Source organism: Pantherophis guttatus, chromosome 13 (genome assembly GCF_059756535.1).
Source record: "Pantherophis guttatus breed Tessera chromosome 13, ASM5975653v1, whole genome shotgun sequence".
Taxonomy (NCBI): Eukaryota; Metazoa; Chordata; class Lepidosauria; order Squamata; family Colubridae; genus Pantherophis; species Pantherophis guttatus.
Window position 1 is genome coordinate 10,778,049 of NC_142075.1, and position 16,333 is coordinate 10,794,381.

The following is a 16,333-nucleotide window of genomic DNA, read 5'->3' on the forward strand; positions in this document are numbered from 1 at the left end:
ACTTATGACCATTTTTCACACCTATGACCGTTGCAGCATCCCCATGGTCGCGTGATTTACATTCAGATGCTTGACAACGGGTTCATATTTATGACGGTCGCAGTGCGCGTGATCCCCTTTTGCGACCTTCCGACAAGCAAAGTCAATGGGGAATCCAAGATTCACTTAAACAACCGTGTTGCTAATTTAACATCTGCAGTGATTCACTTAGCAAATGTGGCAAGAAAAGTCGTAAAATGGGCAAATTAACAAATTTCTCACTTAGCAACGTAAATTCTGGGCTCAATTGTGGTCATAAGTCAAGGACTACCTGTACATGACCCAAGATGCTGAAACCATTGTAACGAGATGCCAGTTTCCAATACCCAAATTTTGATCATGTGACTGTAGGGATGATGTAATGGTTGTAAGTGCAAAAATCAGTCATCGGCCACTATTTTTGGTGCTGTCATAACTTTGGTTAGTAAAGGAATGCTTGTTAAGTTGAGGACTATAGTTTGCTTATACAGGCTCTAGGCCAGTTGTAGGTAAAATCTTTGTCAATCTGGCTAATTTAGGCTTCTTAAATTATGTTGTTATGCCTGATACTCTGTGTAAATTTAAAATACTAGCGAGGCTAAATATAGCCAGCTTTTCAAGCCCGAACGTGACTCTTTCATTCTGAAATACAATCTATTCTTAGTAATGTTATTATTCCTCTTATTTGCTGAGTACAGTCGGAGGAGGATGAATTGGAGTTGGTGAGTCTGGGTTCTTACTTGGTATGAAACATCAAAATCCGAAGAGCTTTCATGTCAACTTTGTATGTAAACCATACCAATGTTCCCTTTGTCGCGGAGGGGAAAAAATTCATTTAAGGGGAATCAATAAACCTTAAACAAGGGAAGCTTTTCCTTTTTCCTTTTAATTGAAAGGGGAACATTGGAACCAAACCTCTAACCAGCAACATTGGGGGGAAAATCCTTAAATGATTATTTGCACAGTGGCTCAGGTACGTTGGTGTTTTGAGAGAGTTATTTGGCCTACCAAGTTCTACCCATACTGAAACAGATTCTTGTGGCTGCTGCTTTCCTTCTCGGAGATTACATCACTCCTGATGAGCTCACCATGCTGGAGATAAAGTTAATTTCATGCTCTACAAGAGAAGGAAGCCACAAGGGGATTCCCTGTTTACCAAAAAGAAACTACAATTGCAAGCTGTCTGTTTCTAGTGGAAAAGGCTTCCTCTTAAGAAGACTTTTTACAAAACACGTATGATGTAGTTTCTTTTGTATAGCCTTAAAAAAAAACAACTCCTAAAACAATGCTTCTCAGCATTACGGCAAATCTGCATCTTGATAAACCTGTGTAAAGGACACAAAGAACAACAATTTTGATGCTTTTTATCAATTAATTTAAACCCAATGAGTTGCTGATATGGGGCTTTTTATGCATGACAGCATGGTGTGTGTGTGTGTGTGTGTGTGTGTGTGTGTGTGTGTTTCTTTGTCTTGTGAATGCATCCAGTTACATAGTACATTGATGTTTTTAGATAAAAGTATCATGTCTAATATATCTAGTGTGCTAATTTTCCTACGTAATTGTTTTCACATAGTTTTAGTTTTAGTTTTATTGAATTTGTATACCGCCCTACTCCCGAAGGACTCAGGGCGGTGAACAGCCATAAAATAAAACAATATAAATACAAAATTTATAATAGAATAAGATGAATTAAATAATTTGGCTGAACAAATTTAAAACCCCAATACTTTAAAACCAAATTTAAAATTTCCATTTAAAAAGGGGAAAGACTTAGGTCAGGCCAGCCTGATGAAACAAGAAAGTCTTAAGCACGCGACGGAAGATACGCAGATCTGGGATCCTCTGTATCTCCGGGATACATACATTTGAAAAGCTAAAGAGTTAAACATCCATTTCAGTCAGCCAATTATATTGGAGTGACTTAAAAGGGGAACAGTAAACCAGTGCTTTAAAAATAAACGCAGGAAAATTGAATATGAACCCCTAAAGTAGCATACAAAAACCTTAGGGAATTCTGGGCAATGAAGGATTGTACTTCCCTTCCCTTTGCCAGCTATCCCATAATGTGGGACCCATTATGGAGAAAGCTGAATTTATCACCGAAGCTAAAACATCTCTATTGAGGGGACTCATAAATGATGCACTACATGTGATGATGAAATTGTGGAGCAGACTATTTGGGCCTTGGTGGTCCTGTAAGTAGCTTGGTCATAAGCCTTATAAAGCTTTATAGATAACCATAATCAGCTTTCAGGTGACCTCGGAGATACAGGCAGTCGGTAGTTTCAACCAAGGGGTAAATGTAGGGCATGAGAAGAAGGCCCAAGTCACTGTTGCTCGTCCTGCTACTTTCTGGGCCAGCTGCGATTCCGATGCTGTTTGTGTATATATCAACTTCTTTTGAAGTTGAACTATCTTGAAATTGAAATGCCTGGCTCGATTCTGAAACAGTTGTTTCAAGGTCAAAGCAGTTGTTCCGAATGTAACCAACCGGCTGTCCTTTTGGAAGCATTTCAAGCTTGGAAACACTCTGTTCTGAGCTTGAAACACTTCCGGGTATCGGGGCGCATCTACCTCCAGCTGACCAGTCCAAACCGCTCTTGGTTCAGATGAAGGAGAAGAAGGAGGAAGAATATTAGGGGAATGCTGATGGCTCTAAATCTTCTACTGATTGAACCCAACGGTTTCATACAGGAATTAAATAGCTCTGGAGAAAAGTATTTCAATAAGACTATCAGGGAGCTGAGCTACAGTCTTCCAGTGTCTTTTTTGGGGGGAATTAGTCTGTAGATAAGAGTAGAACCATTGCATAATCCAAAGCTATTTCAGGAGAATATAGTGATTTCACAAGAGAACAACAATTGCCATTATCTCTAATAAAAGTTGTCCTTCAGGACAACCCAGGAAAATTCTGACCCCAAATCACCGGACACTAAAATGAGTGTAGATAATAATGAACATCTTGTAAGAACATCTGTAGTAGGATGATCTTGTTGATTACATTTAAAAAAAAAAATTGGATTTCTTCAATGAATTGAGGCCTTTTGTTTATTGCCCTCTGTCAAATTCTACTTTTTCTTGAAAAGCTTAGGGACAGGAAACTTTCCCCATTTTTCATCTCTACAACCTCCTATTTGTCAGCCTTTTAAGATATTCCCATTTCACAGATAGAATCTGAAAAGATTTAAGTGTTTTCGCTAGCAAGTCACAAGATACATTTTGCTGATTTGTAGGATTGTAAGCAGGGATCTCCAACCTTGGCCACTTTAAGACTTGTGGGCTTTAACTCCCAGCTGGGGAATTCTGGGAGATGAAGTTCACAAGTCTTAAAGTGGCCAAGGTTGGAGACCCCTGTTTACACAGTACTACATGGTTTCCAATTTAAATTAGCTGCACTGTAGTTGAAGCACTATGAATTGCACCCGACAAACACAAAATGGACACCCATAGGTTTGCAGTGATTCGTTCAAATGATGCCTGCGCATATTTACATTTCTCTTCCCATAAACAGTGTCCTAATTATTATTTGCATGCAAATTGCATGGATCCATTTGTTGTAAGTTAAAGGGCATGTCTGCTGAATTTTTTTCAATGTGTCAAAATGTATTTTGAAGCAGCTCTGTTTTCCTATACAAGGGTAAACATCAATTTGTATTTTAGCATTTACAGGAAGAGAGTGCCCTCTGGTGGCATCACAGCTTCTTAATATCAAGCCAAGAAAAAAAAAAAAAAGGACAAGACCCACTCCAGACAATTAAATCATTTAGCATTGCAACGAAACCCCCAAAACTGGTTCAATCTATGTTGTGGGCCAGAAAAAGAAAAGAGATTTTAAGTATTGCGGAGCCTTGTTTTATGAATATGGCACGCTTGGTCTACCATGGGCCAACTTTTCATGTCAATTTATCCTACTGAGTATGATGTCATCAGTATAGCAATTTGAAAGGACTAGAATTCAAAAAGGATAATATTGTGGAGAGGAAAGGATTTGAAATTCATTTATTTAGATAGTTTATCTAAATTTCACTGGCAGTTTCCCCCCCAAAAAAACTGGATGTGAGAAGATGATCCCAACAATCCTAGGAAGACAAAGTTTATAGGAATGAGCCCATTTTCTCTTCCTATCTTGAGTAAATTGCCATTCTAATCTCTAAATCACTATGGTTTAATTAATCCCTGAAACACGTTCAACTGTTATTCTGGTTGAATGTTAGAAAATATATTAGAGCCCAGTTCCTTTCATGGATGTGCTCAGAGGCAGAACAGCTGTGATGGGTGTAATCCGGATTCGTTCATCGAGGTGGAAGTTGAACCCTGTTCCAGTGTTCAGCCAAATGGTCCCTTTCAAGCCTATGACTCTTATCTAGGTAAAAAAAAAAAAATGTGCTGCTTGATTACCTCAATGGAGATTGATTTAAAATATAAAAAAATGTACTAGAAGAAAAGAACCTCAGTGTTTGTATTTGGCCAATGCATGTCTGAAATCACTTCAGTGCATCTTTGTTTTGTTTGACCACTTTCTTTTTTCTGGTCACCATTCACAGAACACCCAGAGGTTAAGTAGTTCTCAGTCCACGCAACCTCTTGCAACACCAGTTGTATCTGTGACAACTCCAAGCTTGCCCCCACAAGGACTGGTCTATTCTGCCATGCCTACAGCTTACAATACTGGTAAGTTACGCATTTGTTGGCTCTTCATCTCCCCTCTTCTGTTTTCTTAATGGCTGCCTCATTCAAAGGATTCTAAGCCTTTAGGCAATCCTGTCTTTGCAACATTCAACTGTGGCCAACAAAAGTCACGAATATTAAAAGATGATAAGATACAAAGAACTATTAGATAGCCAGAGGAAGCTTAAATCAAATGAAGAATTAAAAGAACGGTATAATTATAGACGGGTGGCCATATCTACAGACACAGTCGAGATATAGAAAAGATATGGAAGAATATGGAATTCAAGGGATACCACAACAATTGGATAGAATTTTGATAGGCAAGGAAGAAAAATTTATAACAAAAGCATATAAATATCTATTAGAGGTAGAAGTGGAAGAAAAATAGTGAAAAGTCCAATGTTAGCATGGACACAAATATAGGCCGTAGAATAAATTTAGAGGAATGGGAAAAATTATGGAACAAAAACTGTAAATTAACATTGTCGACCGCATATAAAGAAAATCAGTACAAAATGTTTTATAGGTGGCATTTAACACCGGCGAGATTGGCCAAAATGTACACAAATATGAAATCTGACTGCTGGAAGTGTAAATATAAGGATGGAACATTTTATCACATGTAGTGGCAATGCCCCAAAGCAAAGAAATATTGAGAACAGATAGAAATACATGAGATAACAGGAGAACAAATTGAATTTAAACCTGAATTATTTTTATTAGGAATAATTAATCAAAGGATAAAGAAGCAACTCCAACATATCATTTTACATATAGTAACAGCAGCACGAATTGTTTATGCTCAATGTTGGAAACTTGAAAATATACCAGCCAATGAGAGGATTATTCATAAGATATTAGAATGTGCCAAGATGTATGAGATCACGTTAGAAATAAAAGGCAAGGTAGAAACAGAATTTTATGAGGTTTGGGATAAGTGGTATAAGTGGTTAGAACAGAGAAACAAAAATGTATAGAAATAAATGTAGATAACTGTAAGAGACACATGACACAGTACTGTAAAAACTGCTTATTGTTATGTAAATTGTAAAAATGGAAAATATATTTTTTTTAAAAAAAGTCATGAATATTGAATTATCCCTCAAAATTATGTGCTGCTCTTCATAGAAATCTAAATCTTTTAAACTAAATGATCCAGTTTAACACACAACAAATAGTACAATACATTTAAAAAAATCACAACAGCCTAAAACTAAATCATGTATAGCAGAGTAGTATATGAGAGGAGTTTGGTAAATACTGCAGAGGGAAATTATGACGGAAAAGCCAGTTTGTTGTGGTGGTTCTCTGAAACAGGGAAATGAAGCAACAGTCAGTGTTATGATTCCCCCTGTATGTGAAACCGTGCCTGGTTTATATGCTCAGAAATCTCTATGTGCCCATGGAAAAAACTGTCTAGCCAGTATCAACTAATAGATAGAAAAAAACAACATTGCAGCATAAATCACTGCTCTTTCACAGGAACCCATTTTTATCCCTATTCTTTCCCCAAGAGGCAAAGGGATATATTAAGAGAACAGTATTAGAAAGTGATTAAGTGCTGAAAAGCATTTGCAGCTCCCTCTCCTTCCGTATGTGAGAGAAAAAGCAGTGACGATCATGAAGTGAAATAACTTCCTGCATGTTAATCAGAAGTGACAGCTATTTAAGCCCTGATTTTAAAAACCTAATATTTAAGTTCCTGAATCAAACCCTGGAGACATCTGTTCCATAAGGCTGCAGGGGGCCCCCACCCTGCAAAAGTGAGGGTGGGGGAATCATTTCTCCATTACTTCTGGAACAATAATTAGACAACAGCTTTAAGTACTCTTCAGTTTACTTACCATTAATCTTCAGATGGGCTTCCTGAACTGTATGCATCTTAATTGGTATTCTTTACAGTTGGTTTTCAGTCTCTTCCCTTCTCACTTCCTCCATATCCTCCCTCCCTCCCTCCTTCCAAAAGCAGCAGCAGACTAATTTTATTTCTGAAGTTTGTAAGCTATTTGGAGAGTTTTTTGAAGGTTTAATTGCAGAGTAAATGATACTTTAAATAATGTTGTTAATAAGATTTGAATCCTTGGCTGTTTTGCAATTCACAAAATTGTTTGTAGATATAAACATGGGGCTCCCCTTGAAGAGCACTCGGAGGCTCCAACTGGTCCAGAATGCGGCTGCGCGGGTGGTTATGGGCGCACCTCGTTACGCCCATGTAACACCTCTCCTGCGCGAGCTGCACTGGCTCCCAGTGGTCTTCCGAGTGCAATTCAAGGTGTTGGTTACCACCTTTAAAGCGCTCCATGGCATAGGACCAGGATATCTACGGGACCGCCTTCTGCCACCAACAGCCTCCCACCGACCAGTTCGCTCCCACAGAGAGGGACTCCTCAGGGTGCCATCGGCCAACTTATGCCGGCTGGCGACACCCAGGAGGAGAGCCTTCTCTGTCGGAGCTCCTGCCCTTTGGAATGAATTGCCCCCGGATATTCGTAACATCTCTGATCTCCGGGTTTTTCGCTGTGCCCTCAAGACCCTACTGTTCGGATAGGTGGGGCTGTCTAATTGAATGATTTTAAATTGGGTTTTAACTTTTGGTTTTAAAATTCGGTCAAAACTATTTAATGATTTTAATTAATTTTAACTATGATATTGTATATTTATGTTTTTAATTTTGGCTGTACACCGCCCCGAGTCCTTCTGGAGGAGGGAGGTATATAAATAAAATTATTATTATTATTATTATTATTATTATTATTATTATTATTATTATTATTATTATTATTATTATTATTATTATTATTATTATTATTAAACAGAAATTGGATAGCGTGATCCCTCTGGGTTTGCTCTTAAAGGAATTAACAGGACCCTGTTACTATTTGGAATAATCTTGGTTTTTCTCGTGGGAGTCCACCTGAATTTCTTGTGTAAGAGTTGTGTCAAGGACTCTGCATCTGCTCTCTGCTCATAAATGAAAGATGGTCTTAACAGGCTTCCTGTGTTTCAGCATCTCAAGTAACCCGCCCGTACACTTTCCCTGAGCAATTTTTTTTAAAATGAACTTGAGAGTTAATCCTTAGAGATTGGGGACAAATTAGTTTGGCTTGCGTCTTTGTACCAATTTACCTAATCTACAAAAGCAGTAAATAGGACCTCACAATTGTTTTAGCTGTTAGCAATCAGTCTGTGAGGTGTAGAAAAAAAACAAAAACACACCACGGCAGCAGTTTGCCACAAATTCTTAATACAAAATCCCTTGTATTTTTCTCTCCTGTTTCAGATTACTCCTTGACTAGCGCAGACCTGTCAGCCCTGCAGGGGTTTAACTCCCCAGGAATGCTGTCATTAGGACAAGTTTCTGCCTGGCAACAGCATCATCTAGGACAGGCAGCTCTCAGCTCTCTTGTGTAAGTAAGAGACCATTCTTGCAGCTTCCTTGGATTCGCTGTCTTAGTCCCAGTGGGAAGCCCACAACCTCTGATCGTGTTTGAGTTGATTCAATTCAGTGCAGTGTTCTTTACTTTCTAGCTTTTGGTTAGTTGGATGTGCATGGTTGTTTTCTTGAGAAGAATGCCGATTTATGATTTGCAAAACTCCTGCATTTTTGCAGGTTTAAGGAAAAGTCATGTCCCCACACTACAAAAAAAATGTTGAGACTGTAGAAAGAGGCGGTGGTGAGGCCTCTCCTCAAGAAGCCTTCCCTGGACCCGGCAATGTTGGTAAATTATCGTCCGGTCTCCAATCTTCGCTTTGTTGCGAAGGTTGTTGAGAGTGTGGTCGCGCAACAGCTCCCCCAGCACCTGGATGAAACGACGTATCTGGATCCGTTCCAGTCGGGCTTCAGGCCCGGGTACAGCACGGAAACGGCATTGGTCGCGTTGGTTGATGATCTCTGGAGGGCTCGGGACAGGGGGTGCTCCTCTGTCCTGGTCCTGTTAGATCTCTCAGCGGCTTTTGATACCATCGACCATGGTATCATGCTGCACCGGTTGGAAGAGTTGGGGGTGGGAGGCACTGTGTTGCGGTGGTTCTCCTCCTTTCTCTCTGACCGGTCGCAGTCTGTGTTGACAGGGGGACAGAGGTCGACCCCGAGGCCCCTCATATGTGGGGTGCCGCAAGGGTCGGTCCTCTCGCCTCTCCTGTTCAACATTTATGTGAAGCCGCTGGGCGAGATCATCCGTGGTTTCGGGGTGGAGTACCATCAGTACGCTGACGACACCCAGCTGTACATCTCCACCCCGGATCACCCCAACGATGCCCTTGAAGTGATGTCCCGGTGCCTGGAGGCCGTACGGATCTGGATGGGGAGGAACAGGCTCAGGCTCAACCCATCCAAGACTGAGTGGCTGTGGTTTCCGACGTCCCGATATAGTCAGTTGACGCCATCACTGACTATTGGGGGCGAATCATTGGCCCCCACGGAGAGGGCTCGCAACTTGGGCGTCCTCCTGGACTCACGGCTGTCTTTAGAAGAGCACTTGACGGCCGTGACCGGGAGGATTTTTCATCAGGTTCGCCTGATTCGCCAGTTGCGTCCCTTTCTGGATCGGGACTCTTTACGCACGGTCACTCATGCCCTTGTCACCTCCCGCCTGGACTATTGCAACGCTCTCTACATGGGGCTCCCCTTGAGGAGCACCCGGAGGCTCCAACTGGCGCAGAGTGCGGCCGCGCGGGTGGTAATGGGAGCGACATGGCGTTCCCATGTAACACCTCTCCTGCGCGAGCTGCACTGGCTCCCGGTGGTCTTCCGGGTGCGCTTCAAGGTTTCGGTTACCACCTTTAAAGCGCTCCATGGCTTAGGACCCGGGTACTTGCGGGACCGCCTACTACCACCAATAGCCTCCCACCGGCCGGTACGCTCCCATAGAGAGGGGCTCCTCCGGGTGCCGTCAGCCAAACAATGCCGACTGGCGGCCCCCAGGGGGAGAGCCTTCTCTGTGGGGGCACCTACTATCTGGAACGAGCTCCCCCCAGAGATACGGAGGATCCCGGATCTGCGCACCTTCCGCCGCGCCTTAAAGACCTTACTATTTCACCAGGCCGGCCTGGCCTAATTTTCCCCCTCTTTTATAAAAGATTTTTAAAATTTTAAATATTTTTTAGTATTTATATATTCAATTTTAAATTGGTTTTAAAAGTTTGGGGTTTTAAATTTGTCGGGGCCAAAATTATTTAATTTGATTTTATTCTATTTTTTAAATTTTGTATTGTATGTGTTTTTATTGTTTGGCTGTGCACCGCCCTGAGTCCTTCGGGAGTAGGGCGGTATAGAAATCTAATAAATAATAATCTAATAAATAAAAAGAGTGCAGAAAAGAGCAACAAAGTTGATTAGGGAATTGGAGGCTAAAACATATGAAGAAGAACGGTTGCAGGAACTGGGCATGGCTAGTCTAGTGAAGAGAAGGACCAGGGGAGACATGATAGCAGTCTTCCAATATTTGAGGGGCTGTCACAGGGAGGAGGGGGACAATCTATTTTCCAAAGCACCTGAAGGCCAAACAAGGAATAATGGATCGAAACTGATCAAGGAGAGATTCAACCTGGAAATAAGGAGAAATTTTCTGACAGTGAGAACAATCAACCCATGAAACAGAAGTTGCCTTCGGAAGTTGTGGGAGCTTCATCACTGGAAGCTTTCAAAAAGAGACTGGACTGCTATCTGTCAGAAATGGTGTAGGGTCTCCTGCTTGAGCAGGGGGTTGGACTAGATAACCTACAAAGTCCCTTCCAACTCTGTTATTCTCTTCTAAAATTCCCAAAGGAAATCTTGTATTCCTTTCTTACCCTGTCACTCTCCAGTATTTGTCTCTTCATTTCAAAAAACAGCCAAGAGAAATGGAGCAGCCTATAATAATATTTTTTTGTAAATTGTGAGGCCATAAAAAACAAGACTCTGTTTAGTTTCTTTACAATTTCCTGTAACTGGATTAAAATCAAAATTCTTATCACAGTCCTTTTGACTCAAAAGGCTAAAGAGCAGTTTTGAAAATTACAGTTAGTCCTCAGTTTACAACCATCCATTTACTGACTGTTCAAAGTAATTAAAACACAAGTACATAATTTTCCAATGACTATTCCCATTCTAACTTATTTGAAATATTCTTAAGAAATACACGAGATATAATATGAGGCAGTAAAGGCTGATTACTGATAGAACTCCACTCATTTTTGAATGAACAAATGACTAGCTTCCCACACTGCCCTAAATCATAATCTGATTTATTTCCTTTGGTGTAGTATATTCAGCCAACTCCGCTGATGGATGTTAATTGATTAATACGACAGGCAAACCAATTGTTTTTTTTTTTTAAGACTAGGTCTCCGTGCTTGAAATGTTTGGAAAATCCCACAAATAACACAACTGGGCTTGTTGTCTCCATGTTGTCACATTTGCCCTTTGTCTTCACGAGTAATGCATTTCATTCACAAACACGCACACACACACACACACACACACACACATACCACACACCCTCCCATTTTCCATTTGCTTGACTAAACAAGGTTGTTGTTGGGAAAATAAGAGAATGGAGGTGTGTAGGATATGTTTGTCACCTGGTGTTATTTGTAAAAAACAATAAAAAATAACAAAGGCGGGTTATAAATTAAACAAACAAACATCCCATTCTAATTTCTTGGATGCAAGGTTTGGTTTCTTAAATGTTGGCTCCAGCAACCACAGCAAACCATGATTTTTCTTCCGTTTCTCTCCCTCTCTCTCTCTCTCCCTCTCTCCCTCCCCCCTTCTCCCCTCCCCGACTTTAATTAGAACGGGAAGCCAGTTATCCCAGGGTTCCAGTTTATCCATCAACACCAATCAGAATCTTAACATTAAGTCCGAACCGATTTCACCTCCTCGAGAAAGGGTGACCCCTTCCACGTTCCAGTCGCAGCCGCAGGCATCTCAACAGCCGCCTCCACAGCAACCGCCACCACCTCTTCAACAGTCGCGGCAAGAAATGGGCCGCTCCCCGGTGGATAGCCTCAGCAGCTCTAGCAGTTCCTACGACGGCAGCGACCGGGAGGATCCCCGGGGCGACTTCCATTCGCCGGTGGGGCTGGGGAGGCCTCCCAATTCAGAAGATCGCGAGAGCCCGACGGTCAAGCGGATGAGAATGGACACCTGGGTGACCTAAGCCTGCCGTTCTCCACGCGTCGGCTTTCCACTTTCAAATTACACCCCCCCCCCTCCAATGAACAGTCCTGACATATCTAAATTTATAAATAAGGACCTCGAATAAATATTTATATGTGTATATATATATTATATTATATATATATATACATGCATATATATATCTTTGTATACATATATATGTGTGTGAATGTGTAGCAAGACACAAGAAAAGAAAAAAAACGGGCACTTAATACCAATGTTTTTATATGGTTGCGGATGCCCTTGTGGGTTAAACAAGTATAACAGAAGATTTCCCCACCCTTCGTAGGCCTTGGCCTCACCTGGCACTTAATGCTGGACTTTTGGTTGTGCAAAAGAAATATTCTCCCCCTTATATAAACTATCCAGTTAGATGGCTTGAACCATCAGGGCCTGCCTCTAGTAGTGTTCCTGTGTGTTTTTTAACAGTTGTGTGGTTTCCTGTAATTAAAATTACGCTTTGTAGCAGCAGAGCAGTAGAAAAAGAAAGCAATACTGTACATAGGATGACCTCTCTCTCTAACCCAGTCTAGCATGGGTCTCTCTTGCAAAGAATGCATGGAGAAGGGCTGGTATTATTTTAAAAACACACACACACACATACACACACACACACACACACACTCAAACTCCTGTTTTTGCACGTGCAAAACAATGCTGGGTCTGATAAGATTTTTTGTTTGTTTGTTTGAAACCACATGAGACAGACTCATGAATAATACGCATGAAATCTTCAGAAGATGTTAGCCTATGAGATATCTATAAAGAAAAAAAGAATTAATATATTAAGTTATAATTGGAATATGTTTTAAAAGCTTTCTTATGTTAATCGTACCTTTTTTAAAATATAGAGAACCAATTTTAGCTCGTGTATATTTTTTATTAAAGAAAACCATACGTCCCTTGAAGACTATATAGAAAGTTATATATGTACTTTTGAACACATTCTGCTATGAATTATTTATACAAGCCAAAGTTGAATGGTGTAGCTTTTCTTTCTTTTTTTAAATTTGTAGAGTATACTTCTAACTTGATTTTTGACTGTCTATTGTTTTTATTTTCAGGGGAGGAAGGAAAAAAAAAAATTGCAGGCAGAACCTTAGGGAAAAATAAGCCATGAATATTCTTTATGTAAATTAAAATTTGAGCCAAATTTTGTGTATATAGCATCTTAAATATATGATCACCTTTTGGTGTAAGTACGTATGTACTGTACGTTCACCAGATTAAAAAGTATATTTTTGTGGATTGACGCCAACTTGAAGAAAAAAGAAGAAAAGGCGAAGTCCTTATTAGTAGAGTATTCACTGTTTAATATTTACTATTTTGTTCAATATACTGTACTTTCTTTTGGATTTAATTAATATTCAGACTTTTTTTCAAAGGGTGTTTTAAAAAGGGGGTTGTCCCCTTCACTGGTGGTGAATGTGTTTGTTAAAATTGTACTCTTTTTTTTTTGTGCTGTATAGTAAAGCTTCCCTTACACGTTTTATAAATATATACACACAGAGAGACACATACATATATATATATATGTATAAGTGTATATTTGTGTGTGCATGTGTGTGTGTATATATATATATCTATATCTATATATCAATATTTATATATATATGAAAATATATATGTATATAGATAGTAAAGTGATAAATCCTTCCCTAATCCTTCTTATAGAAATCTGATACTGAATTCATCCTGCATAAATAGAAAAAGATATTGCAACATGGTTTTTAAAGGCATTCTTTGCAAATGTCTTTTCTGGGGTTGAGGGAGCTATCATATTGTTCATGTAATGAAAACATGCACAGAGAAGCAAAAAGGAAGAGGGATTTTGAAGTGGTTTGTGTTAGTTTTTGGACAAGGTATATTTTACACGCATTTTGCTAATGCAAGTTATTTAGAAAGCGAGTTTACACTTTGAGGGGGAGTGGTGGCAGCTGTTTAGGAGTTTCCTCTAGTGTGTTCAGATATCCAACCTGTATTTTTGAGCACACGTTAGAATATTTAAATCTCTGGACCCCAAGGGCTGCTCCGTGGCTTTCATTTGCACTAATTGTAGATTTAAAGACAGCATCACGCCAGGTCTAAATTTGGCCTTATGGTGTACAATACGGGTGGGTGCATGTGTCAGTATCTCAGAGTTGAGCATAGAAGAACGTAATATTCACTTTTAGCCATTTCATTTCAGTGGATTCTCTTCTGCCGTCTTGAGGAAGTTATCCCCTTGGCTGTCTCGATCATCAAGCCATGCTTAACCATCCTACAGTGCAGTTCGTGTACAATTCATTTCCGTGGATCAGTTCACATTCGACCCAGTAAAAACTGCTTTGAATTTGGGAGTCTGGCAGGACAAATGCAGGGAAGCCAGTTGTGAGAATCAGTAAGCCTCTGGGCTCCAGTTGTGTGTATCCGCATAAATAGTATATTTGAACGTGTGATTTACCGTAAATGTGAGCCAGTCACTGGCTGCTTTCTTTTGGAGTGAAATAGTCATTCTGTTTCATATCTAAACTAGATAGTATTTTGGAACACATGCAATTGAATTCTGGAATGCTGACAAATTTTGAGTTTTAAGGTCAAGTTTTGACCCCCATTCCTTCTTAACCTACAACCTTCTAAACCTCTTAAGCTTGCTGGAAATCTCCCAATTAAACAGAAATGAAAGATACTTCCTTTTTTAAAAAACACATTACCTATTTTTGTTTTCTTTTTCTATCGTATGAATAATCGTATATACCAGTGGTGGATAGTGCCCCTTGTTATTGTTTTTCAGTTTGGGGGGGGGAATTACCCATTGCCCCTATTCTTTGTGATCATTTCTCAGTGTTTTGAGGAACTAAAAGAGCTGGAATTTAGCTACTTCAAAACTTGTTAGGGTAGAACAGAAAATGCTGTCAAACTTCCTTGCTCCCTCGCGTGGGAACAACACAGCCACTTCAGTGATCCTTCTGGTGCTTCAAATGAGCATGTTTCTCTGGCACTACATGGACCTTCCCGCAGATTCAAACGGGAGTTGTTGGGTTTTTTTCATTTCACATTTACTGTCTCATTTCTTGTGTGCCTTAATGCAAATGGCTGTGCTGACTGTATCTCAATAGTCTTTATTCCTATGCAGGTCTCTAAGGAGTTACATCATCATGCGTCTTTTTAAAAAACCATACAACAGAAAATCTTGGGCTTTGTAACATTAAGCCACCCCACTTTTGTTTTGTTTTGCTTTAAGAATCCTTTCTGGAAATCAGACTTTGTTAATTCTCGGCCCAACAGGTTGTTCTCAGATCTCCCCCTTTCTGTTTTTTTCCTGTGGGAAGAACTTCACATCATGAAAATGATTTTTTTTAATTTTATTTTTACAATTAGCACTAACTCGTGTAACTCTAGGCGTTTTTTGGACATACCCTTTTGACCCTGTTGATAAAGTTGCAACAGCAGGTAGGATTGTTTATGCTAAGTTAGTAATAGCTGCATCCTGTACTTTTGGCATTTGAATGAGTTGGTGTTTCTGTGCTGTCATTTGCTGTTCCTTTGTACCAAATATAAAGTTTTGCACTGACATTGCGGCAGTGATGCAAAACATTTTTACAGGGCGATGCGTTTGTGAATCATCACCCTCCCTTCCAGCAGGAATTGTGCAATTATTCTGTAGCAGAAACCTCTGGGGCAGGAGGCAGTCAGGCATCCAAAGGGCCCTTCAGTTCGCTGCACATGCCTCACAGACCTGAATTTTCTTTTTGAATAGTTCAGGTAGTCTTCGTTTAGCAACCACAATTGGAACCGGCCACCATTAAGTGAAGACAGTGCGACTTCAGCTTTCCTGTGCTTTACAGACCTGCAATGGTCGTAAAGGCAAGGACTGCTCGCAAAGTGATCTTTTCACCACTGTCGTAACTACAAGTGGCCATTGCCCAAGGCTGACACTAAACAAGGACTGCCTGCAGTCCCTGACATTGCATGAAGAACCAATTTTGAAATCTTAACAGGAATTTGTATTACATCAATAAAGATCTGACTGGATTAAAAAAAAAAAAACTACTCTAAAATGCTGAAATATTATTTCTTGTTATTTGCAAAACCCCTCACCTTAAAGCATGCCTGAAGGCGCTCTTTGGTTTGATCTTGGTTCTCAGACCCAGTCTCTAGGATTTTAGCGACACTCTGAAAATTCATTCAGAGGTATATAGAGAGGTACATTGGGTGGCTTCTGACCTGATACATTTCCGTTAAGGAGATATGGCTTGAAATATCCTCAATACAAACCCTATGCTGAAAACAAGAACTTCAGGTAAGTTAGGATCCTTGGCCAAAGGGATGAACAGTCCATCCTCCCCAAGATGGCTAGGGGGTTATCAGCTTGACAGAGGGCTAAATCCTCCTAGAATTAATTTTCATTAATTGATCAAGCTCTTTTAATAAGGCTGTTTGAATACTCCCCCTTTTAAACTAATGAATGAGTTCAAACAATGGAGGTGATGGTGTAAA

The 16,333-nt window shown here is 40.1% G+C and overlaps 1 protein-coding gene across 13 annotated transcripts in view; it reads left to right on the forward strand.

Moving 5' to 3' along the window:
* The window catches only part of MEF2A (myocyte enhancer factor 2A), a 79,240-nt gene extending 67,300 nt beyond the window's left edge, over positions 1 to 11,940 (forward strand). For 4 of the 13 annotated variants that reach the window (XM_060694788.2, XM_060694786.2, XM_087878318.1 and 1 more), the window contains 4 exons: positions 717 to 761; positions 4,566 to 4,692; positions 7,973 to 8,099; positions 11,468 to 11,940. In XM_060694788.2, coding sequence (XP_060550771.1) covers positions 717 to 761; positions 4,566 to 4,692; positions 7,973 to 8,099; positions 11,468 to 11,834 — 666 coding nt within the window. In that variant the 3' untranslated portion in view covers positions 11,835 to 11,940. The remainder of the gene's footprint in view (positions 1 to 716; positions 762 to 4,565; positions 4,693 to 7,972; positions 8,100 to 11,467) is intronic. The other 9 variants (XM_060694794.2, XM_060694793.2, XM_060694792.2 and 6 more) reach the window with 4 other exon arrangements.
* Positions 11,941 to 16,333: the final 4,393 nt, after the last annotated feature.